We start from the raw sequence: 27,500 nt of genomic DNA on the forward strand, positions 1-27,500 counted from the left end.
TTAGGCCTCTGTTTTCCTAACCGTTTTTGTTGTTGTTATCCACAAGGTTAATAGTTTGACTCCGGCGAGAAATCTTGTTAATGTGTTTTTACAAAGGCGCTAGGGGTCTATGGTCTTGAAGTCTTGTTTTGAAAACAAATATTCTCCCCCAGTCCTCTGCTGAGTTCAAAGTTATATAGCAGGGAAAATCATGTCCTGGATCAAGATTACATTACCACATTCCCACTTCAAGGGTGTTACAGAACGCTTCAGACAGAACGCTTCAGACAGAACGCTTTATCAAAACTGTTGTGACAATGATGACGCTCGTTTAGTTCAGTTCAAATCTGATAGTGCACTACTTTTACACAGGGCTCGTAGGGCTTTGTTCAATAGTAGTGCACTACTTTTACACAGGGCTCGTAGGGCTTTGTTCAATAGTAGTGCACTACTTTTACACAGGGCTCGTAGGGCTTTGTTCAATAGTAGTGCACTACTTTTACACAGGGCTCGTAGGGTTTTGTTCAATAGTAGTGCACTACTTTTACACAGGGCTCGTAGGGCTTTGTTCAATAGTAGTGCACTACTTTTACACAGGGCTCATAGGGCTTTGTTCAATAGTAGTGCACTATATAGTAAATAGGGTGCCATTTCAGATGCAGACACAGTATTCAGACACAGTATTCAGACACAGTATTCAGACAGGGTATCCAGACAGGGTATACAGACAGGGTAATCAGACAGGGTACTCAGACAGGGTATTCAGACAGGGTATTCAGACAGGGTATTCAGACAGTGTACTCAGACAGGGTACTCAGACAGGGTATTCAGACAGTGTACTCAGACAGTGTACTCAGACAAGGTACTCAGACAGTGTACTCAGACAGGGTATTCAGACGGTGTACTCAGACAGGGTATTCAGACAGGGTATTCAGACAGTGTACTCAGACAGGGTATTCAGACAGGGTATTCAGACAGGGTATTCAGACAGGGTATTCAGACAGGGTACTCAGACAGGGTATTCAGACAGGGTATTCAGACAGGGTATCCAGACAGGGTACTCAGACAGGGTACTCAGACAGGGTATTCAGACAGGGACTCAGACAGGGTATTCAGACAGGGTAATCAGACAGTGTACTCAGACAGGGTATTCAGACAGGGTATTCAGACAGGGTATTCAGACAGGGTATCCAGACAGGGTACTCAGACAGGGTACTCAGACAGGGTATTCAGACAGGGACTCAGACAGGGTATTCAGACAGGGTAATCAGACAGGGGACTCAGACAGGGTATTCAGACAGGGTAATCAGACAGGGTACTCAGACAGGGTATTCAGACAGGGTATTCAGACAGGGTAATCAGACAGGGTATTCAGACAGGGTAATCAGACAGGGTACTCAGACAGGGTATTCAGACAGGGTATTCAGACAGGGTAATCAGACAGGGTAATCAGACAGGGTATCCAGACAGGGTACTCAGACAGGGTAATCAGACAGGGTACTCAGACAGGGTATTCAGACAGGGTATTCAGACAGGGTACTCAGACAGGGTATTCAGACAGGGTACTCAGACAGGGTAATCAGACAGGGTATCCAGACAGGGTACTCAGACAGGGTACTCAGACAGGGTATTCAGACAGGGTATTCAGACGGTGTACTCAGACAGGGTATTCAGACAGGGTATTCAGACAGTGTACTCAGACAGGGTATTCAGACAGGGTACTCAGACAGAGTATTCAGACAGGGTATTCAGACAGGGTACTCAGACAGGGTACTCAGACAGGGTATTCAGACATAGTGGAGGATTACTCATTTTCTCTAGACAAGCATCACATTGATAAGAGCAGAATCTGGAGGAAAAGCTCATGGTGAACGGCCAGGCTATTGTCAAACAAGATAACTTACTAATACAACTAGATGGTTTCAGAGGGAGTTCATCACCCAGAGAGTTATAATACAACTAGATGGTATCAAAGGGAGTTCATCACCCAGAGAGTTATGATACAACTAGATGGTTTCAGAGGGAGTTCATCACCCAGAGAGTTATGATACAACTAGATGGTATCAGAGGGAGTTCATCACCCAGAGAGTTATGATACAACTAGATGGTTTCAGAGGGAGTTCATCACCCAGAGAGTTATGATACAACTAGATGGTTTCAGAGGGAGTTCATCACCCAGAGAGTTATGATACAACTAGATGGTTTCAGAGGGAGTTCATCACCCAGAGAGTTATGATACAACTAGATGGTATCAGAGGGAGTTCATCACCCAGAGTTATGATACAACTAGATGGTTTTAAAGGGAGTTCATCACCCAGAGAGTTATGATACAACTAGATGGTATCAGAGGGAGTTCATCACCCAGAGAGTTATGATACAACTAGATGGTTTCAGAGGGAGTTCATCACCCAGAGAGTTATGATACAACTAGATGGTTTCAGAGGGAGTTCATCACCCAGAGAGTTATGATACAACTAGATGGTTTCAGAGGGAGTTCATCACCCAGAGAGTTATGATACAACTAGATGGTATCAGAGGGAGTTCATCACCCAGAGAGTTATAATACAACTAGATGGTTTTAAAGGGTTCAGTTTTAGTGACCGTCTGTCTCTGTGTTGGTGTCTGAGGTTGTAGTCAGGGGGTAGGTGGTGCGGGGTGTGCTTGAGTTACAGAATGTGTGAAGAGAGGAAGAGGGTCTGGAGAACGATCCATCTCATCACTCATCTCTGGGCGGTCTGTCGGTGTGAAAACCCCTTTTCAGCCAGCCAGGCAGCATATACCATCTCATCTCTCCTGAGCCTCATCAGCTTCCTCTGCCTCGCCAGATCCACACTCATTAAATATTCAACCACCAGTGTTGACAGGAAATAGGTTTTAAGAAATGTTAAATCCTCCCCTCCTTCTCCTCCTCGTCCTCCTCTCATTCCCAGAGTCAATACATTTTCTGCTCTGTCTGTCTCTGTCTCTGTCTGTATCGCTGTCTGTCTGTCTGTCTGTCTGTCTGTTTCTGTCTCTGTCTCTGTCTCTGTCTCTGTCTGTCTCATTGTCTGTCTGTCTGTCTGTCTGTCTGTCTGTCTGTCTGTCTGTCTGTCTGTCTGTCTGTCTGTCTGTCGGTCTGTCGGTCTGTCGGTCTGTCTGTTTCTGTCTCTGTCTGTCCTGTTTGTTGTGAGGAAGAGAGAGGATGAGGAGAGAGAAGAGTAGAGGGGGTACCTAGAGGTAGTGTAGGGATGCATCCCAAATTGCACCTTATTCCCTATGCGGGCGCCAACCTATGTCTTACTGTATAGATTCCCTCTGTCTGGAGGGATTGTGGAGGGAGAATGGTTATAGGATGTCAGACATCCCCAGCTCAGTGCTGGTTGAAATGGCACCTTATTCCCTATGCGGGCGCCAACCTATGTCTTACTGTATAAATTCCCTCTGTCTGGAGGGATTGAGGAGGGAGAATGGTTATAGGATGTCAGACATCCCCAGCTCAGTGCTGGTTGAAATGGCACCCCATTCCCTATATAGTGCACTGCCTTTGACCAGGGCCTGCATAGGGAATAGGGTGCCATGCCAGACCTAGCAAGGAGATCTGAAAGCAGCCCAGAGGCTGGGAATGATGACTGAGCACAAAGTTTGAGTCAAGACGGAACTGATTGCGCCCCCAAAATGAGGGATGTGTGTGGACAGGCTGACTGGCTGGGTATACCTCAGCCGACGCATGTCATCGGTCGGCAAACATTCTCCAGGAAGTCTTTTCCTGGGACCTGCTGTGTTGGGAGGCTGAAGCTGCGTCCACAACGGCACCCTATTCCTATGTAGTGTGCTAGAACTGACCAGGGACCATAAGGCACTACATTGGGAATAGGGTACCGTATGGAATTATGTTGGGGTTGGGGGAAGGCCTTGCTATTTATGTTGGGGTTGGGTTGGCCTTGCTATTTATGTTGGGGTTGGGTTGGCCTTGCTATTTATGTTGGGGTTGGGTTGGCCTTGCTATTTATGTTGGGGTTCTGGGAAGGCCTTGCTATTTATGTTGGGGTTGGTTGGGGGAGGCCTAGCTATTTATGTTGGGGTTGGGGGGGAAGGTCTAGCTATTTATGTTGGGTTTGGGGGGGAAGGTCTAGCTATTTATGTTGGGGTTGGGGGGTAGGCCTAGCAATTTACAGTGCCTTGGAAAAGTATTCATCCCCTTTGGCATTTTTCCTATTTTGTTTCATTACAACCTGTAATTTAAATATATTTTTATTTGTATTTCATGTAATGGACACAAAATAGTCCAAATTGGTGAAGTGAAATGTAAAAAATTACTTGTTTCAAAAAAACAAAAACAAAACTGAAAAGTGGTCCGTGCATATTTATTATCCCCCTTTGCTATGAAGCCATTAAATAAGATCTGGTGCAAACAATTACCTTCAGAAGTCACATAATTAGTTAAATAAAGTCCAACTGTGTGCAATCTAATTGTCACATGATCTGTCACATGATCTCAGTATATATACACCTGTTCTGAAAGGCCCCAGAGTCTGCAACACCACTATGCAAGGGGCACCACCAAGCAAGCGGCACCATGAAGACCAAGGAGCTCTCCAAACAGGTCAGGGACAAAGTTGTGGAGAAGTACAGATCAGGGTTGGGTTATAAAAAAATATTAGAAACTTTGAACATCCCACAGAGCACCATTAAATCCATTATTAAAAAATTGAAGGAATATGGCACCACAAAAAACCTGCCAAGAGAGGGCTGCCCACCAAAACTCACGGACCAGGCAAGGAGGGAATTAATCAGAGAAGCAACAAAGAGACCAACAATAACCCTGAAGGAGCTGCAAAGCTCCACAGCGGAGATTGGCGTATCTGTCCATAGGACCACTTTAAGCCATACACTCCACAGAGCTGGGCTTTACTGAAGAGAGGCCAGAAAGAGAGTGGCCAGAAAAAAAGCCATTGCTGAAAGAACACGTTAGCTGTTTGCCAAAAGGCATGTGGGAGACTCCCCAAAGATATGGAAGAAGGCACTCTGGTCAGATGAGACTAAAATTGAGGAATCAAGGAAAATGCTATGTCTGGTGCAAACCCAACACCTCGCATCACCCAGAGAACACCATTCCCACAGTAAAGCATGGTGGTGGCAGCATCATGTTGTGGTGATGTTTTTCATTGGCAGGTACTGGGAAACATGTCAGAATTGAAGGAATGATGGATAGCACTAAATACAGTGAAATTCTTGAAGGAAACCTGTTTCAGTCTTGCAGAGATTTGAGACTGGGACAGAGGTTCACCTTCCAGCAGGACAATGACCCTAAGCATACTGCTAAAGCAACACTTGAGTAGTTTAAGACATTTAAATGTCTTGGGATGGCCTAAATCCAATTGAGAATCTGTGATATGACTTAAAGATTGCTGTACACAAGTGGAACCCATCCAACTTGAAGTTTTACCTTGAAGAATGGGTAAAATCCCAGTGGCTAGATGTGCCAAGCTTGTAGAGACATACCCCAAGAGACTTGCAGAATATTTAGCATCTTCAAAGTAGTAGGCATGTTGTGTAAATCAAATGAAACAAACCCCCCCCAAAAAATCTATTTTAATTCCAGGTTATAATGCAACAAAATAGGAAAAATGCCAAGGGGGTGAATATTTTCGCAAGCCACTGTATGTTGTTTTTTATATATTTTTGATTTACCTTTATTTAACTAGTCAGTTAAGAACAAATTCTTATTTACAATGACGGCCTAGGAACAGTGGGTTAACTGGTCTAGGAACAGTGGGTTAACTGGTCTAGGAACAGTGGGTTAACTGCCTAGGAACAGTGGGTTAACTGGTCTAGGAACAGTGGGTTAACTGCCTAGGAACAGTGGGTTAACTGGTCTAGGAACAGTGGGTTAACTGCCTAGGAACAGTGGGTTAACTGGTCTAGGAACAGTGGGTTAACTGGTCTAGGAACAGTGGGTTAACTGCCTAGGAACAGTGGCAGTGGCAGAACGACAGATTTGTACCTTGTCAGCTCGGGGGTTTGAACTTGCAACCTTCCGGTTACTAGTCCAACGCTTTAACCACTAGGCTACCCTGGGTTGGGGGGGAAGGTCTATCTATTTATGTTGGGGTTGGGGGGAAGGTCTAGCTATTTATGTTGTGGTTGGGCGGGAAGGTCTAGCTATTTATGTTGGGGTTGGGGGGGAAGGTCTAGCCATTTATGTTGGGGTTGGGGGGGAAGGTCTATCTATTTATGTTGGGGTTGGGGGGAAGGTCTAGCTATTTATGTTGGGGTTGGGGGGAAGGTCTAGCTATTTATGTTGGGGTTGGGATGGGGGGAAGGGGATGGGTTCGCGAGGCCTAGCTCTTAATGTTGGGGTTGGGATTGCGGAAAGGGGATTGGGTTGGGGGAGGCCTAGCTATTTATGTTGGGGTTGGGATGGGTTGGGGAGTTCTAGCTATCTGTGTTTTTATTGGAGGCTGGAGGCTTGTAGAATGCAGGCAGGCAGAGCTGTTGGGATCAGCTTGTGAAGTGGAATTTAACGTGGCATCCTGAGCTTATTTCACATTTATCAGTTAGAAACAATTTCCCCCGGGCCATTTTCATCCACAAGTCAGCGGTTTTAAGTTTTTCATCTATGTTTTTTGCTGATGTATTGTTCAACTATTGTCAGTTGAAGGTTGAACCCACTTTGTGACCAAATCAAAACCCTGTATCTTCCTCTATAGACAAGTCACCGTGATGTATATTGTCTCTCACAGTGTTGAATTCTGCAGGATTTTCACCTTCTGTGTGTTTTGTTGTTGTTGTTGTTGTTGTTGTTGTTGTTGTTGTTGTTATACACAGTCTATAAAATACCCTTCAAAGTATTCTCTTAATAAATTGAATGTAGATTTCTGTTTTGACGAAGCCAAGTTCATAACATAATTTACCACTATGTTAACATATTAGTTGATACTTTACGGATTGCTCCCCAATCGTTTTCTGAGGTTGGAGGTTTGTGAACATTGTATTAACCAACCCACTATGAAAGGTTACTCAGGTGTAGTAATTGCAAGGTAATTTGATCCTGCTTTGTCCTATTTCCCAGTTGTAGGATGAGGAATCATCCAGCCCTCATGTGATAAACTGTCCGGGCATCGAGAAATGCCCAGTAAATGAAGGCCTCTTTTCCTTTTTGCTGTTCTCAGCCCTGCTATTGAAATACGACGCTTCATATTGCTCTCCTCAGAGAGGCGTGTGTGGGGGTGGTTGGGGGGGGGGGGATTATTTTCATAACAATAAGTCATAATTTGGGAGGCTGGAGGTGAGCAGTGCCTTTCATTCCATAAGTAGTCCTCCACTTGTGGTGGTGGTGTGTGTGTGTGGGGGGGGGGGGGTTAGTCCTCCATTTTCTCTTCAAGGACTTTACCTCCTGCCGTGTTTTTTTCCATTAACAAATTAATGACCCACAGCTGAGAGAGACATCCACTGTGAGGGGTGGAGGGCTGAGGTGTGGCTATAGTATATCTCCTCCCTAAATGAGCTCCCAGGCCTGTGGAGCTGTTATGAGATAGTGTTGAAAACATCCAGCTATCTACCAGTCCTATAAATGCTTCTCAACAACTCTTGTTGCACCCCCCCAGGCTTTTGTTTTCCTCTCAAATGAATGTGAAAAATGTGTTGATCGATACAAACATGCTTTCAGTTTTGGACCTGAAGCACCTGTCCTCACATGGTCTGTCTGTCTGTCTGTCTGTCTGTCTGTCTGTCTGTCTCCCCCCCCCTCAGGTGTATCTGGAGTGGTCCACTCACCTCCCAGACCTCTTATCACATCTCTACTGTCTCCTCTCCTCACATCTCTACTGTCTCCTCTCCTCACATCTCTACTGTCTCCTCTCCTCACATCTCTACTGTCTCCTCTCCTCACATCTCTACTGTCTCCTCTCCTCACATCTCTACTGCCTCCTCTCCTCACAGCTCTACTGTCTCCTCTCCTCACAACTCTACTGTCTGTTGTTGACCTCTCCTCACATCTCTACTGCCTCCTCTCCTCACATCTCTACTGTCTGTTGTTGACCTCTCCTCACATCTCTACTGTCTGTTGTTGACCTCTCAGTCAGTCCCATGGATAACTCTCTGTATGTTGTGTGTCTGTTCCTCTGTAGGTGCGTCTGGAGTGGCCCACAGACCTGGCTGTCAGTCCCATGGATAACTCTCTGTATGTCCTGGATAACAATGTGGTACTGCAGATCTCTGAGAACCACCAGGTGAGGAAACAAAACACTAGACTGTACTGTACTAGACTTTACTTGAAAATATTGTGATATGTGGTTGTTTTACCTACGTAAGTTGAATACACTGACCTTAGTTGAATACACTGACCTTAGTTGAATACACTGACCTTAGTTGAATACACTGACCTTAGTTGAATACACTGACCTTAGTTGAATGCGCTGATTGTAATTCCCTCTGGATAAGAGTGTTAGACCGTCTGTTACATTTAAATGATTCAAATGTCAATTGTAACCACCAGGTGCGTATCGTGGCAGGGAGGCCCATGCACTGCCAGGTGCCCGGCCTGGACCACTTCCTGGTCAGCAAGGTGGCCGTCCACGCCACCCTGGAGTCGGCCAACGCTCTCGCCGTCTCTCACAATGGCATCCTGTATATCTCTGAGTCAGACGAGAAGAAGATCAACCGTGTGAGACAGGTGAGATAGAGAAACAACTTCTTACTTTTACCTGGACTTATCTGGGTCCATCGTACCTGGACTTATCTGGGTCCATCGTACCTGGACTTATCTGGGTCCATCGTACCTGGACTTATCTGGGTCCATCGTACCTGGACTTATCTGGGTCCATCGTACCTGGACTTATCTGGGTCCATCGTACCTGGACTTATCTGGGTCCATCGTACCTGGACTTATCTGGGTCCATCGTACCTGGACTTATCTGGGTCCATCGTACCTGGACTTATCTGGGTCCATCGTACCTGGACTTATCTGGGTCCATCGTACCTGGACTTATCCAGTCTCACAAGATAACCCTTTATAATCTGTTAGAATCAAATCAAATGTATTTATATAGCCCTTCTTACATCAGCTGATATCTCAAAGTGCTGTACAGAAACCCAGCCTAAAACCCCAAACAGCAAGCAATGCAGGTGTAGAAGCACGGTGGCTAGGAAAAACTCCCTAGAAAGCCCAAAACCTAGGAAGAAACCTAGAGAGGAACCAGGCTATGTGGGGTGGCCAGTCCTCTTCTGACTGTGCTGGGTGGAGATTATAACAGGACATGGCCAAGATGTTCAAATGTTCATAAATGACCAGCATGGTCAAATTATAATAATCACAGAAGTTGTCGAGGGTGCAGCAAGTCAGCACCTCAGGAGTAAATGTCAGTTTGCTTTTCATAGCTGATCATTAAGAGTATCTCTACCAACCCAGACAGGAAGATCACATCAGTGACTCAACCCACTCAAGTGACGCACCATAATCTCCACCTGGCACAGCCAGAAGAGAATTGGCCACCCCCCATAGCCTGGTTCCTCTCTAGGTTTCTTCCTAGGTTCCTGCCTTTCTAGGGAGTTTTTCCTAGCCACCGTGCTTCTACACCTGCATTGCTTGCTGTTTGGGGATTTAAGCTGGGTTTCTGTACAGCACTTTGAGATATCAGCTGACGTAAAAAGGGCTTTGTAAATATATTTGATTGATTGATTGATTACCTAGACTACTATTGTACTGTTTTACTGTTTTACTTGCAATGATCATGATCGTTGAACGCACTGTAATACTCTCTGTCCGGACAAGACGGAGCATCTTTTACTCGGATGTAAACATTTCCTGTTTATTTCAGGTGTCCACCAACGGAGAGATTTCATTGGTGGCCGGGGCGCCCAGCGGCTGTGACTGTAACAACGACGCTAACTGTGACTGTTACTCCGGCGACGATGGCTACGCAAAAGATGCCAGAGTCAACGCCCCGTCGTCATTGGCTGTCTCCCCTGACGGTGAACTCTTCGTCGCCGACCTTGGCAACATCCGTATTCGCTCCGTCAGACGGAACAAGCCTTACCTGAACCCACTGAGCATGTACGAGGTCTCCTCCCCGATTAGCGATGAACTCTATCTCTTTGACTCCAATGGTAGTCACATCTATACTCAGAGTCTGACCACTGGGGATGACATCTATAACCTGACCTACTCCGGAGAGGGAGACCTGGCCAGCATCACGGATCAGAACAACAACATAGTGACGATCAGGTGTCCTGCCTTTATCTATTCATGTATCTGTTTTGTTGCTACACTAGTCTGCTATTTTACTAATTGAATTGTTATCTTAGTTTTATGTTTGTCTAGAAAACTTTTTTTTTTCTCACCTTTTATTAGTTTATTCGTTAAGCACTTTCAACTGCATTTGCTGTCAGAAATATGCTATATACACTGTACATGAAGTTTGATGAATGAATTGATTGATTGATCAGGAGGGATACAACAGGCATGCCTCTGTGGTTGATGGTGCCTGATGGACAGACTTTCTGGTTCACCATTGGGACCAACAACGCCCTGAAGACCATCGCTGCTCAGGGGCAGGAGCTGGCTACGATGACCTATCACGGGAGCTCCTCATTACTGGCTACGAAGAGTAACAACAACGGATGGACCACCTTCTATGAGTAAGTAAACAAAATATTTTGTTTACCCCAAACACACCTGCATCCCAAAGCAATTTCAGTACAAAAATCTATGTGCCAGGCTCCCAGCTGAGTTGATTACAGACTAAGGCTTTGCAGTAGCTGCGTTAGATCAAAGCTGAATTCTTAATGGTCTTTTCTCTGACAACCCCCCCCCCCCCCCCCCAAAAAAAAAATCTTTTTTTCTGGATAACATCATGTTACTATGGATCCCATCACTTGGCTTGCCTCAGAGCTAGAATCATTGGTGTCTGTTTCAAAGTAACACTAAAAGTTGAGCAAGGGGGTGACTTAGTTTAGTTGGTAGGGGGGTGACTTAGTTTAGTTGGTAGGGGGGTGACTTAGTTTAGTTGGTAGGGGGGTGACTTAGTTTAGTTGGTAGGGGGTGACTTAGTTTAGTTGGTAGGGGGTGACTTAGTTTAGTTGGTAGGGGGTGACTTAGTTTAGTTGGTAGGGGGGTGACTTAGTTTAGTTGGTAGGGGGGTGACTTAGTTTAGTTGGTAGGTGAGTGAGTTTAGTTTAGTTGGTTGGTGGATTACTTTAGTTTAGTTGGCTGGTGGGTGACTTTAGTTTAGTTGGCTGGTGGGTGGGTGGCTAGTTTAGTTGGCTGGTGGGTGGGTGGCTAGTTTAGTTGGCTGGTAGGTGGGTGGCTTTAGTTTAGTTGGCTGGTAGGTGGGTGGCTAGTTTAGTTGGAAGGTGTGTGGCTTGAGTTTAGTTGGCTGGTGGGTGGGTGACTAGTTTAGTTGGAAGATGTGTGGCTTTAGTTTAGTTGGCTGGTGGGTGGCTTTAGTTTAGTTGGTTGGTGGGTGACTTTAGTTTAGTTGGTGGGTGGGTGACTTTAGTTTAGATGGTTTGTGGGTGACTTTAGTTTAGATGGTGGGTGGGTGGCTTTAGTTTAGTTGGCTAGTGGGTGGCTTTAGTTTAGTTGGTTGGTGGGTGGCTTTAGTTTAGTTGGGAGGTGGGTGGCTTTAGTTTAGTTTGGGTGGGTGGCTTTAGTTTAGTTTGTGGGTGGGTGGCTTTAGTTTAGTTGGAAGGTGGGTGCCTTTAGTTTAGTTGGCTGGTGGGTGACTAGTTTAGTTGGAAGGTGGGTGACTTTAGTTTAGTTGTCTGGTGGGTGGGTGGCTTTAGTTTAGTTAGAAGGTGGGTGATATTAGTTTAGTTGGCTGCTGGGTGGCTTTAATTATTTGGCTGGTGGTTGGCTTTAGTTTAGTTGGCTGGTGGGTGGCTTTAATTATTTAGCTGGTGGTTGGCTTTAGTTTAGTTGGCTGGTGGGTGGCTTTACTTTAGTTGGGAGGTAGGTGGATGGCTTTAGTTTAGTTGGCTGGTGGGTTGCTTTAGTTTAGTTTGCTGGTGGGTGGGTGGCTAGTTTAGTTGGAAGGTGTGTGGCTTTAGTTTAGTTGGCTGGTGGTTGGCTTTAATATAGTTAGAAGGTGGGTGACATTAGTTTAGTTGGCTGGTGGGTGGGTGGCTATTGTTTAGTTGGTTTGTGGGTGAATTTAGTTTAGTTGGCTGGTGGGCGGGTGGGTGGCTTTAATTATTTGTCTGGTGGGTGGCTTTAGTTTAGTTGGCTGGTGGGTGGCTTTAGTCTAGTTGGGAGGTGGGTGGCTTTAGTTTAGTTGGGAGGTGGGTGGCTTTAGTTTAGTTGGCTGGTGGGTGGCTTTAGTTTATTTGGCTGGTGGGTGACTAGTTTAGTTGGAAGGTGTGTGACTTTAGTTTCGTTGGTTGGTTGGTTGGTTGGTGGGTGGCTTTAGTTTAGTTGGCTCTGGTGGGTGGCTTTAGTAGAGTTGGAAGGTGAGTGACTTTAGTTTAGTTGGCTGGTTGGTGGTTGGCTTTAGTTTAGTTGACTGGTATGGGGGGTGGTTGACTTTAGGTTAGTTGGAAGGTGGGTGGTTTTAATTTAGTTGGCTGGTGGGTGGCTTTAGTTTAGTTGGAAGGTGGGTGGCTTTAGTTTAGTTGGAAGTTGGGTGGCTTTAATTTAGTTTGAAGGTGGGGGGCTATCATATTGCCTCTCTTATCAATCACCTCTCTTATCAATCAGACAAAAAGGACCTGTACGAGACAGGGTGTAATTCAAATCAAATCACATTGTATTTGTCATATGCGAAGAATACAACAGTTGTAGGCCTTACTATGAAATGCTTACTTACAAGCCCTTAACCAACAATGCGGTTTAAAAAAAAATGAGGAAACATATTTTCTAAATATCCTATTGCCTCTCATATCAATCAGACATGTAGGACCTGTACGAGACAGGATGTTATCCTATTGCCTCTCATATCAATCAGACATGTCGGACCTGTACGAGACAGGATGTTATCCTATTGCCTCTCATATCAATCAGACATGTAGGACCTGTACGAGACAGGATGTTATCCTATTGCCTCTCATATCAATCAGACATGTCGGACCTGTACGAGACAGGATGTTATCCTATTGCCTCTCATATCAATCAGACATGTAGGACCTGTACGAGACAGGATGTTATCCTATTGCCTCTCATATCAATCAGACATGTCGGACCTGTACGAGACAGGATGTTATCCTATTGCCTCTCATATCAATCAGACATGTAGGACCTGTACGAGACAGGATGTTATCCTTTTGCCTCTCATATCAATCAGACATGCAGGATCTGTACGAGACAGGATGTTATCCTATTGCCTCTCATATCAATCAGACATGTCGGACCTGTACGAGACAGGATGTTATCCTATTGCCTCTCATATCAATCAGACATGTAGGACCTGTACGAGACAGGATGTTATCCTATTGCCTCTCATATCAATCAGACATGTCGGACCTGTACGAGACAGGATGTTATCCTATTGCCTCTCATATCAATCAGACATGTAGGACCTGTACGAGACAGGATGTTATCCTATTGCCTCTCATATCAATCAGACATGCAGGATCTGTACGAGACAGGATGTTATCCTATTACCTCTCATATCAATCAGACATGTTGGACCTGTACGAGACAGGATGTTATCCTATTGCCTCTCATATCAATCAGACATGTAGGACCTGTACGAGACAGGATGTTATCCTATTGCCTCTCATATCAATCAGACATGTCGGACCTGTACGAGACAGGATGTTATCCTATTGCCTCTCATATCAATCAGACATGTAGGACCTGTACGAGACAGGATGTTATCCTATTGCCTCTCATATCAATCAGACATGTCGGACCTGTACGAGACAGGATGTTATCCTATTGCCTCTCATATCAATCAGACATGTCGGACCTGTACGAGACAGGATGTTATCCTATTGCCTCTCATATCAATCAGACATGTAGGACCTGTACGAGACAGGATGTTATCCTATTGCCTCTCATATCAATCAGACATGTCGGACCTGTACGAGACAGGATGTTATCCTATTGCCTCTCATATCAATCAGACATGTAGGACCTGTACGAGACAGGATGTTATCCTATTGCCTCTCATATCAATCAGACATGTCGGACCTGTACGAGACAGGATGTTATCCTATTGCCTCTCATATCAATCAGACATGTAGGACCTGTACGAGACAGGATGTTATCCTATTGCCTCTCATATCAATCAGACATGCAGGATCTGTACGAGACAGGATGTTATCCTATTGCCTCTCATATCAATCAGACATGTCGGACCTGTACGAGACAGGATGTTATCCTATTGCCTCTCATATCAATCAGACATGTAGGACCTGTACGAGACAGGATGTTATCCTATTGCCTCTCATATCAATCAGACATGTCGGACCTGTACGAGACAGGATGTTATCCTATTGCCTCTCATATCAATCAGACATGTAGGACCTGTACGAGACAGGATGTTATCCTATTGCCTCTCATATCAATCAGACATGCAGGATCTGTACGAGACAGGATGTTATCCTATTACCTCTCATATCAATCAGACATGTCGGACCTGTACGAGACAGGATGTTATCCTATTGCCTCTCATATCAATCAGACATGTAGGACCTGTACGAGACAGGATGTTATCCTATTGCCTCTCATATCAATCAGACATGTCGGACCTGTACGAGACAGGATGTTATCCTATTGCCTCTCATATCAATCAGACATGTAGGACCTGTACGAGACAGGATGTTATCCTATTGCCTCTCATATCAATCAGACATGTCGGACCTGTACGAGACAGGATGTTATCCTATTGCCTCTCATATCAATCAGACATGTAGGACCTGTACGAGACAGGATGTTATCCTATTGCCTCTCATATCAATCAGACATGTCGGACCTGTACGAGACAGGATGTTATCCTATTGCCTCTCATATCAATCAGACATGTAGGACCTGTACGAGACAGGATGTTATCCTATTGCCTCTCATATCAATCAGACATGCAGGATCTGTACGAGACAGGATGTTATCCTATTACCTCTCATATCAATCAGACATGTCGGACCTGTACGAGACAGGATGTTATCCTATTGCCTCTCATATCAATCAGACATGTAGGGCCTGTACGAGACAGGATGTTATCCTATTGCCTCTCATATCAATCAGACATGTCGGACCTGTACGAGACAGGATGTTATCCTATTGCCTCTCATATCAATCAGACATGTCGGACCTGTACGAGACAGGATGTTATCCTATTGCCTCTCATATCAATCAGAAGTAACGGAGTAACGGACTGTATTGAGGAGAAGCCCTATAAGTTAGCTAAGAGTTACGCTATAGTCAGTGAAATGAAGTCAATAGACATGTACACATGTTTAATGGTAGATATGAAGACCTGTTTAATGGTAGATATGAAAACATGTTTAATGGTAGATATGAAGACATGTTTAATGGTAGATATGAAAACATGTTTAATGGTAGTTAATGGTAGATATGAAAACATGTTTAATGGTAGATATGAAAACATGTGTAATGGTAGATATGAAAACATGTGTAATGGTAGATATGAAAACATGTGTAATGGTAGATATGAAAACATGTGTAATGGTAGATATGAAAACATGTTTAATGGTAGATATGAAGACATGTTTAATGGTAGATATGAAAACATGTTTAATGGTAGTTAATGGTAGATATGAAAACATGTGTAATGGTAGATATGAAAACATGTTTAATGGTAGATATGAAAACATGTTTAATGGTAGATATGAAGACATGTTTAATGGTAGATATGAAAACATGTGTAATGGTAGATATGAAAACATGTTTAATGGTAGATATGAAAACATGTGTAATGGTAGATATGAAAACATGTGTAATGGTAGATATGAAAACATGTGTAATGGTAGATATGAAAACATGTTTAATGGTAGATATGTAAACATGTTTAATGGTAGATATGAAGACATGTTTAATGGTAGATATGAAGACATGTTTAATGGTAGTTATTGGTAGATATGAAGACATGTTTAATGGTAGATATGAAAACATGTTTAATGGTAGATATGAAGACATGTTTAATGGTAGATATGAAGACATGTTTAATGGTAGATATGAAAACATGTTTAATGGTAGATATGTAAACATGTTTAATGGTAGATATGAAGACATGTTTAATGGTAGATATGAAGACATGTTTAATGGTAGTTATTGGTAGATATGAAAACATGTGTAATGGTAGATATGAAGACATGTTTAATGGTAGATATGAAAACATGTTTAATGGTAGGTATGAAAACATGTTTAATGGTAGATATGAAGACATGTTTAATGGTAGATATGAAGACATGTTTAATGGTAGTTAATGGTAGATATGAAGACATGTTTAATGGTAGATATGAAAACATGTTTAATGGTAGATATGAAAACATGTTTAATGGTAGATATGAAAACATGTTTAATGGTAGATATGAAAACATGTTTAATGGTAGATATGAAGACATGTTTAATGGTAGATATGAAGACATGTTTAATGGTAGTTAATGGTAGATATGAAGACATGTTTAATGGTAGTTAATGGTAGATATGAAAACATGTTTAATGGTAGATATGAAGACATGTTTAATGGTAGATATGAAAACATGTTTAATGGTAGATATGAAAACATGTTTAATGGTAGATATGAAGACATGTTTAATGGTAGATATGAAAACATGTTTAATGGTAGATATGTAAACATGTTTAATGGTAGATATGAAGACATGTTTAATGGTAGATATGAAGACATGTTTAATGGTAGATATGAAAACATGTTTAATGGTAGATATGTAAACATGTTTAATGGTAGATATGAAGACATGTTTAATGGTAGATATGAAGACATGTTTAATGGTAGTTATTGGTAGATATGAAAACATGTGTAATGGTAGATATGAAGACATGTTTAATGGTAGATATGAAAACATGTTTAATGGTAGGTATGAAAACATGTTTAATGGTAGATATGAAGACATGTTTAATGGTAGATATGAAGACATGTTTAATGGTAGTTAATGGTAGATATGAAGACATGTTTAATGGTAGATATGAAAACATGTTTAATGGTAGATATGAAAACATGTTTAATGGTAGATATGAAAACATGTTTAATGGTAGATATGAAAACATGTTTAATGGTAGATATGAAGACATGTTTAATGGTAGATATGAAGACATGTTTAATGGTAGTTAATGGTAGATATGAAGACATGTTTAATGGTAGTTAATGGTAGATATGAAAACATGTTTAATGGTAGATATGAAGACATGTTTAATGGTAGATATGAAAACATGTTTAATGGTAGATATGAAAACATGTTTAATGGTAGATATGAAGACATGTTTAATGGTAGATATGAAAACATGTTTAATGGTAGATATGAAGACATGTTTAATGGTAGATATGAAAACATGTTTAATGGTAGATATGAAGACATGTTTAATGGTAGATATGAAAACATGTTTAATGGTAGATATGAAGACATGTTTAATGGTAGATATGAAAACATGTTTAATGGTAGATATGAAAACATGTGTAATGGTAGATATGAAAACATGTTTAATGGTAGATATGAAAACATGTTTAATGGTAGATATGAAAACATGTGTAATGGTAGATATGAAAACATGTGTAATGGTAGATATGAAAACATGTGTAATGGTAGATATGAAAACATGTTTAATGGTAGATATTCATTTTTTCCCCCCAAACATCTTCAATGGATGTCCCTCTAAGTTAAGTGCTTCCTGCTGTTAAATCGTTTCCATCCTCAGTGTTGTAAAACGCCCATATCAGGTTTCGTACTGTGGCTGACAGGGTCGTGCTGCAACGTGATAATTACATCATCAGCCGTTTCAGAGAAATACAAAAGGAAGACTATTGGACAGTAGGTCCAACCACTCGGTGAGTCTGTCACTGCCCACAGGCAGAGCTGTCCTCCATGGCACTGCTAGGTCGATAGATATAGGCATGCATCCCAAATTGTACCCTACCCCCCCCCCCCCCCCCCCTACGTAGTGCACTACTACCCTATGGGCCCTGGTCAAAAGTACTGCACTATGAAGGGAATAGGGTGCCATTCATTCTACTTGTTGTGTTCAATAATGCCCATTTCAGATGACAGCCACATCACACGTAGGTGTTAAACATCAGTGTAGATTAAACGGAGCCCTCTGATTGGTGTGTCAGAGATGAGGTATCCCATCATCCACCTGGAACAAATTTCTCAACAGTCAATCAGTTGGATTATCATCACAATGATGAATGACACACACAGAAACACACACACACACGCAAACACACACACACACACACACACACAGACAGAAACACACACACACGCAAACACACACACACACACACAGAAACACACACACACAGAAACACACACACACACACACACACACACACACACAGAAACACACACACAGAAACACACACACACACACACACACACATACGCAAACACATACACACATACGCACGCACACACACACAAACACACACACACACACAAACACACACACAAACACACACGTGCGCACACACATATGCACGCACACACATATACACACACAAACACAGACAAAAACGCATGCACGCACACACACAAACACACACACAAACACACACGCGTGCGCACACACAGACAAAAATGCATGCAGGCACACAGACACACACACACACACACACACACACACACACACACACACAGGAAGGACAATCTGATTGACCTGTGTGGTCCCTATCCATTTGCTATAGTATCCTATAGAACACAACTGTCCTCTTTCAACAGGTCCAATATATAATAGAGATAATATGTTATAGAATAGGTGCTCGGTTTCAAGGTTCTCCGCTAATTGGATCTCGATTTGAAATGTGTTTTCATACTATTCAATGGGTCGACCTTGGGCCCTACTGGGCTAACACGGCATGACTGATCTCTGTAAAGAACACTCAAGTGTTTTTTCTCCTCTACCGCACACTACCTACAAAACAGACCCTAATAAATAGTACCAACAGTCTCTGTTCATATAGTATCAACTCTCTCCCCTGTGTGTGTATAGGACCTACTGTATATACGCTGAGTATAAAACCATCAGTTTATGTCTTTCCAGGAGATAGACTGACCAGGTGAATCCAGGTGAAGGCTATGATCCCTTATTGATGTCACTTGTTAAATCCACTTCAATCAGTGTAGATGAAGGGGAGGATGACCGGTTAAAGAAGGATTTTTAAGCCTTGAGACAACTGAGACGTGGATTGTGTCTGTGTGCCATTCAGAGGGTGAACGGGCAAGACAAAATATTTAAGTGCCTTTGAACGGGGTAGTAGGTGCCAGGCGCACCGGTTTGTGTCAAGAACTGCAACGCTGCTGGGTTTTACACACTCATCAGTTTCCTGTGTGTATCAAGAATGGTCCACCACCCAGAGGACATCCAGCCAACTTGACACAACTGTGGGGAAGAATTGGAGTCCACACGGGCCAGCATTCCTGTGGAACGCTTTCAACACCTTGTAGAGTCCGTGCCCTGTGGAACACTATTGACTCCTTGTAGAGTCCCTGCCCTGTGGAACACTGTTGACTCCTTGTAGAGTCCCTGCCCTGTGGAACACTGTTGACTCCTTGTAGAGTCCCTGCCCTGTGGAACACTATTGACTCGTTGTAGAGTCCATGCCCTGTGGAACACTATTGACTCCTTGTAGAGTCCCTGCCCTGTGGAACACTATTGACTCCTTGTAGAGTCCCTGCCCTGTGGAACACTATTGACTCCTTGTAGAGTCCGTGCCCTGTGGAACACTATTGACTCCTTGTAGAGTCCGTGCCCTGTGGAACACTATTGACTCCTTGTAGAGTCCCTGCCCTGTGGAACACTATTGACTCCTTGTAGAGTCCGTGCCCTGTGGAACACTATTGACTCCTTGTAGAGTCCGTGCCCTGTGGAACACTATTGACTCCTTGTAGAGTCCCTGCCCTGTGGAACACTATTGACTCTTTGTAGAGTCCATGCCCTGTGGAACACTATTGACTCCTTGTAGAGTCCATGCCCTGTGGAACACTATTGACACCTTGTAGAGTCCATGCCCGGACAAAGTGAGGCTGTTCTGAGGGCAGAAGGGGGTGCAAATCAATATTAGGAAGGTGTTCCTAATGTTTTGTACACTCAGTGTGCATTATACATGTAGTGAAGGATTAAGGCCTACACAGTATGTGAAGCTGAAGGGAGGATTTGTGCTCGAAGGTCAGACCAAATAAAATAAAATTGTATTGGTCACATACGCATGGTTAGCAGATGTTATTGGTCACATACACATGGTTAGCAGATGTTATTGGTTACATACACATGGTTAGCAGATATTATTGGTCACATACACATGGTTAGCAGATGTTATTGGTCACATACACATGGTTAGCAGATGTTATTGGTCACATACACATGGTTAGCAGATGTTATTGGTCACATACACTTGGTTAGCAGATGTTATTGGTCACATACGCATGGTTAGCAGATGTTATTGGTCACATACACATGGTTAGCAGATGTTATTGGTCACATACGCATGGTTAGCAGATGTTATTGGTCACATACGCATGTTTAGCAGATGTTATTGGTCACATACGCATGGTTAGCAGATGTTATTGGTCACATACGCATGGTTAGCAGATGTTATTGGTCACATACGCATGGTTAGCAGATGTTATTGGTCACATACACATGGTTAGCAGATGTTATTGGTCACATACACATGGTTAGCAGATGTTATTGGTCACATACACATGGTTAGCAGATGTTATTGGTCACATACACATGGTTAGCAGATGTTATTGGTCACATACGCATGGTTAGCAGATGTTATTGGTCACATACACATGGTTAGCAGATGTTATTGGTCACATACGCATGGTTAGCAGATGTTATTGGTCACATACGCATGGTTAGCAGATGTTATTGCGAGTGTAGCGAAATGCTTGTCAGTGTAGGTCAGTGTGGGACCTGAGGGTGAAAGATCAGACAATTAGGTCAGTGTAGGACCTGAGGTCAAAGGTCAGACCATTAGGTCAGTGTGGGACCTGAGGGTCAAAGATCAGACTATTAGGTCAGGTCAGTGTGGGACCTGAGGGTGAATTAATTATCATAGCTTTCATTCTGACCCAGTAACACGAGGACTTTAGCTTCCAGTAACTCTCAGAGCTTTCATTCTGACCCAGTAACACGAGGACTTTAGCTTCCAGTAACTCTCAGAGCTTTCATTCTGACCCAGTAACACTAGGAATTTAGCTTCCAGTAATTCTCAGAGCTTTCATTCTGACCCAGTAACACGAGGACTTTAGCTTCCAGTAATTCTCAGAGCTTTCATTCTGACCCAGTAACACGAGGACTTTAGCTTCCAGTAATTCTCAGAGCTTTCATTCTGACCCAGTAACACGAGGACTTTAGCTTCCAGTAATTCTCAGAGCTTTCATTCTGACCCAGTAACACGAGGACTTTAGCTTCCAGTAACTCTCAGAGCTTTCATTCTGACCCAGTAACATGAGGACTTTAGCTTCCAGTAACTCTCAGAGCTTTCATTCTGACCCAGTAACACGAGGACTTTCGCTTCCAGTAACTCTCAGAGCTTTCATTCTGACCCAGTAACACGAGGACTTTAGCTTCCAGTAACTCTCAGAGCTTTCATTCTGACCCAGTAACACGAGGACTTTAGCTTCCAGTAATTCTCAGAGCTTTCATTCTGACCCAGTAACACGAGGACTTTAGCTTCCGGTAATTCTCATATAAAGCAACAACTACGAATTTAGCTAGTGGGTAGAGACAGAGGTTTACACTAGGACTAAAGCTTCAGCCAGCCGAGTACATTCCAAAAATAATTATACTATAATATATACTATACTATATTATACTATATACTATATAATTCTATATACTATATTATACTATTTTATATACTATACTATATTATATACTATATTATATACTATGTTATATACCAAACTATGTTATATACTATACTATATTTAACTATATACTATATTATATACTATAATATACTATATACTCTGTTATATACTATGCTATATTATACTATATACTATATTATATACTATGCTATATTATAATATATACTATATTATATACTATATTATATACTATGCTATATTATACTATATACTATATTATATACTATGCTATATTATATTATACTTTATGCTATATTATATACTATACTATATTGTATCTTATGCATTTCACAACTACCCATACAGGACATACAGTCCCTGCCTCAGCTCCCTCCCCATCCTCAGTCTCTCTGTCCCCTGCCCCAGCTCCCTCCCCATCCTCAGTCTCTCTGTCCCCTGCCCCAGCTCCCTCCCTACCCAGTCTCTGTCCCCTGCCACAGCTCCCTCCCCATCCTCAGTCTCCCTGGCCCCTGCCGCAGCTCCCTCCCCAGACTCTCTGTCCCCTGCCCCTGCCCCAGCTCCCTCCCTCCCCAGTCTCCTTGGCCCCTGCCCCAGCTCCCTCCCCAGACTCTTTGTCCCCTGCCCCAGCTCCCTCCCCATCCCCAGTCTCCCTGGCCCTTGTCCCCTGCCGCAGCTCCCTCCCCAGACTCTCTGTCCCCTGCCCCAGCTCCCTCCCCCTCCCCAGTCTCCCTGGCCCTTGTCCCCTGCCCCAGCTGCCTCCCCATCCCCAGTCTCCCTGGCCCTTGTCCCCTGCCCCAGCTCCCTCCCCCTCCCCAGTCTCCCTGGCCCTTGTCCCCTGCCCCAGCTGCCTCCCCATCCCCAGTCTCCCTGGCCCTTGTCCCCTGCCGCAGCTCCCTCCCCAGACTCTCTGTCCCCTGCCCCAGCTCCCTCCCCCTCCCCAGTCTCCCTGGCCCTTGTCCCCTGCCCCAGCTCCCTCCCCATCCCCAGTCTCCCTGGCCCTTGTCCCCTGCCCCAGCTCCCTCCCTCCCCAGTCTCCCTGGCCCCTGCCCCAGCTCCCTCCCCAGACTCTTTGTCCCCTGCCCCAGCTGCCTCCCCATCCCCAGTCTCCCTGGCCCTTGTCCCCTGCCCCAGCTGCCTCCCCATCCCCAGTCTCCCTGGCCCTACCTGCCCTCCAGCTCAGAGAAAGGCAGCTCATAGACATGGTAGTGTGAAGGAGGTAGTGTGAAGCAGGTTGCATTTAGACGAAGGTCTACAAAGAAAGGGTTCTCCCTCTCTGATTGCAAAAGCGCATGTTGCAATAGAATAAGATGACAGGATTGGATGATTAATGATCAAATTGAGCAGCAAAATTACTGGCTCAGTGGTGAAACCAGGGAAGTGGCTCTACTGGCTCAGTGGTGAAACCAGGGAAGTGGATCTACTGGCTCAGTGGTGAAACCAGGGAAGTGGATCTACTGGCTCAGTGGTGAAACCAGGGAAGTGGATCTACTGGCTCAGTGGTGAAACCAGGGAAGTGGATCTACTGGCTCAGGGGTGAAACCAGGGAAGTGGATCTACTGGCTCAGGGGTGAAACCAGGGATGTGGATCTACTGGCTCAGTGGTGAAACCAGGGATGTGGATCTACTGGCTCAGGGGTGAAACCAGGGAAGTGGATCTATTGGCTCAGGGGTGAAACCAGGGAAGTGGATCTACTGGCTCAGGGGTGAAACCAGGGAAGTGGATCTACTGGCTCAGTGGTGAAACCAGGGAAGTGGATCTACTGGCTCAGTGATGAAACCAGGGAAGTGGATCTACTGGCTCAGAGTGGTGAAACCAGGGATGTGGATCTACTGGCTCGGGGGTGAAACCAGGGATGTGGATCTACTGGCTCAGTGACTAGTGTTTCTGTCTTCACCCCTGTAATTGACAGGAGAGAGATTTGTGTGTCCCAAATGACACCGTATCCCTTTATAGTGCAGAGGTCAGACAACCAGTGTGTTCAGTACTCTGTATGTAACCCTAGTGTGTTCAGTACTTTGTGTGTAACCCTAGTGTGTTCAGTACTCTGTATGTAACCCTAGTGTGTTCAGTACTCTGTGTGTAACCCTAGAGTGTTCAGTACTCTGTATGTAACCCTAGAGTGTTCAGTACTCTGTGTGTAACCCTAGAGTGTTCAGTACTCTGTGTGTAACCCTAGAGTGTTCAGTACTCTGTGTGTAACCCCAGAGTGTTCAGTACTCTGTGTGTAACCCCAGAGTGTTCAGTACTCTGTATGTAACCCTAGAGTGTTCAGTACGAGTGAAGATAATCATTATCACCCCAGAATCTCCACTAGTCTTTATTTATCTGAAGGATATGATTTCTCTCCCACTCTCCTTTTCCACATGGGATATTTGATATCAGCCGAGGAAGTGCTGAGGGAACTATAGAAACTGTCCCCTGTTAATATAATTTATTAACCTGTTAGTTATTACAGCAGGCAACAAAAGCTGTTCCCAAACGGTACCCTATTCTCTAAATAGTGCACTATCAAAGCTCTACTGGCCCTGGTGAAAAGTAGGGAATAGGGTGCTATTTAGGACACAAAATGTCCTCAACACCAGGTAGTACTCTGCTCTCCCGTCTGCATTCACAGCCACAGATGAACGTCCTCATCTCCTGTCTCCCATCTGTATTCACAGCCACAGATTAACGTCCTCATCTCCTGTCTCCCATCTGTATTCACAGCCACAGATTAACGTCCTCATCTCCTGTCTCCCATCTGCATTCACAGCCACAGATTAACGTCCTCATCTCCTGTCTCCCATCTGCATTCACAGCCACAGATTGACGTCCTCATCTCCTGTCTCCCGTCTGCATTCACAGCCACAGATTAACGTCCTCATCTCCTGTCTCCCATCTGCATTCACAGCCACAGATGAACGTCCTCATCTCCTGTCTCCCATCTGTATTCACAGCCACAGATTAACGTCCTCATCTCCTGTCTCCCATCTGTATTCACAGCCACAGATTAACGTCCTCATCTCCTGTCTCCCATCTGCATTCACAGCCACAGATTAACGTCCTCATCTCCTGTCTCCCATCTGCATTCACAGCCACAGATTGACGTCCTCATCTCCTGTCTCCCGTCTGCATTCACAGCCACAGATTAACGTCCTCATCTCCTGTCTTCCATCTGTATTCACAGCCACAGATTAACGTCCTCATCTCCTGTCTCCCATCTGTATTCACAGCCACAGATTAACGTCCTCATCTCCTGTCTCCCATCTGCATTCACAGCCACAGATTGACGTCCTCATCTCCTGTCTCCCATCTGCATTCACAGCCACAGATTAACGTCCTCATCTCCTGTCTTCCATCTGTATTCACAGCCACAGATTAACGTCCTCATCTCCTGTCTCCCATCTGCATTCACAGCCACAGATTAACGTCCTCATCTCCTGTCTCCCATCTGCATTCACAGCCACAGATTGACGTCCTCATCTCCTGTCTCCCGTCTGCATTCACAGCCACAGATTAACGTCCTCATCTCCTGTCTTCCATCTGTATTCACAGCCACAGATTAACGTCCTCATCTCCTGTCTCCCATCTGTATTCACAGCCACAGATTAACGTCCTCATCTCCTGTCTCCCATCTGCATTCACAGCCACAGATTAACGTCCTCATCTCCTGTCTCCCATCTGCATTCACAGCCACAGATTAACATCCTCATTCTAAGTAATGTACCATCCACTCACTCTAACATTGTGGAGGACTGACTGGCAGACAAGCTGAGGGATGTTTCAATTATTCCATGCTGATGTGCTCCAATCTGCTACTCGGGGACCAAGGAGGTCGTCAGACCACTCCTGTTCTCTCTGTACATGACGAACCCACTGATTTGCAAAGTGGGGAAACTAACGTGGTGACTCTGACAGCGTGTGTGTGTGTGTGTGTGTGCGTGTGTGTGTGTGTGTATGTGTGCATGCGTGCGTGTGTGTGTGTGTGTGTGTGCACGCGTGTGTGTGTGTGTGTGTGTGTGTGCACGCGTGTGTGTATGTGTGCATGCGTGCGTGTGTGTGAATCACTCAGCGCTCATGTTTCATAGACTGTGTAATGTGATGAGATTACATTTATATCACTAATCTTTTAAGATAATAAACTCCTGTCTAAAAGTGGAGAAAAAGGTGTGTGATTTCTCACCTTGTTGCAGTGAGTATTATATGACACTCATATTCTCTCTGCTTTCCTGCTTCTTTCCTTTTTTGGTGTTTTCAGAAACAGAGAGGACTGTCTATCCTACCACTGTTATGTAGAGAGGACTGTCGATCCTACCACTGTTATGTAGAGAGGACTGTCGATCCTACCACTGTTATGTAGAGAGGACTGTCGATCCTACCACTGTTATGTAGAGAGGACTGTCGATCCTACCACTGTTATATGGAGGACTGTCGATCCTACCACTGTTATGTAGAGGACTGTCGATCCTACCACTGTTATGTGGAGGACTGTCGATCCTACCACTGTTATGTAGAGGACTGTCTATCCTACCACTGTTATGTAGAGGACTGTCTATCCTACCACTGTTATGTAGAGAGGACTGTCGATCCTACCACTGTTATATGGAGGACTGTCGATCCTACCACTGTTATGTAGAGGACTGTCGATCCTACCACTGTTATGTGGAGGACTGTCGATCCTACCACTGTTATGTAGAGGACTGTCGATCCTACCACTTATGTAGAGAGGACTGTCGATCCTACCACTGTTATGTAGAGAGGACTGTCGATCCTACCACTGTTATGTAGAGAGGACTGTCGATCCTACCACTGTTATACTAAGGACTATTCTATTCTCCTGTCTGACCTGCTTACTAAGAACTATTCTATTATAATGTCTCTTCTGTCCTCAGGTATGACAGCTATGGCCGTCTGACCAACGTGACCTACCCTACTGGCCTGGTTAGCAGCTATCGTACCGACACAGACAGCTCCGTCAGGGTGCAGGCAGAGGGCTCCGGCAAGGAAGACGTCACCATCACCACCAACCTGTCTGCTTCTGGAACCTTCTACATGCTCATGCAGGGTGAGTTAGCTGTTCTGTTTAATGAATCTATCATTGGAATATAAATTAAACCTTGTACTGAGGGGAAAAGGTGCTCAGCCAATAAGAGTTTACAATCACAGTTTACTGTGAGAGGGGGGGAAACAATCCTACCGCTGTTATGTAGAGAGGACTGTCGATCCTACCACTGTTATGTAGAGAGGACTGTCGATCCTACCACTGTTATGTAGAGAGGACTGTCTATCCTACCACTGTTATGTGGAGAGGACTGTCGATCCTACCACTGTTATGTGGAGAGGACTGTCGATCCTACCACTGTTATGTAGAGAGGACTGTCGATCCTACCACTGTTATGTAGAGAGGACTGTCGATCCTACCACTGTTATGTAGAGAGGACTGTCGATCCTACCACTGTTATGTAGAGAGGACTGTCGATCCTACCGCTGTTATGTAGAGAGGACTGTCGATCCTACCACTGTTATGTAGAGAGGACTGTCGATCCTACCACTGTTATGTAGAGAGGACTGTCGATCCTACCGCTGT

At 44.3% G+C, this 27,500-nt stretch overlaps 1 protein-coding gene across 1 annotated transcript in view; it reads left to right on the forward strand.

Moving 5' to 3' along the window:
* The window catches only part of LOC139385837 (teneurin transmembrane protein 4), a 523,395-nt gene that overhangs the window by 398,566 nt on the left and 97,329 nt on the right, over positions 1-27,500 (forward strand). Inside the window, exons 26-30 of the mRNA XM_071131087.1 lie at positions 8,088-8,189; positions 8,456-8,632; positions 9,777-10,183; positions 10,405-10,596; positions 26,806-26,978. Coding sequence (XP_070987188.1) covers positions 8,088-8,189; positions 8,456-8,632; positions 9,777-10,183; positions 10,405-10,596; positions 26,806-26,978 — 1,051 coding nt within the window. The remainder of the gene's footprint in view (positions 1-8,087; positions 8,190-8,455; positions 8,633-9,776; positions 10,184-10,404; positions 10,597-26,805; positions 26,979-27,500) is intronic.

The sequence above is a fragment of the Oncorhynchus clarkii genome, chromosome 27, assembly GCF_045791955.1.
Source record: "Oncorhynchus clarkii lewisi isolate Uvic-CL-2024 chromosome 27, UVic_Ocla_1.0, whole genome shotgun sequence".
Taxonomy (NCBI): domain Eukaryota; kingdom Metazoa; phylum Chordata; class Actinopteri; order Salmoniformes; family Salmonidae; genus Oncorhynchus; species Oncorhynchus clarkii.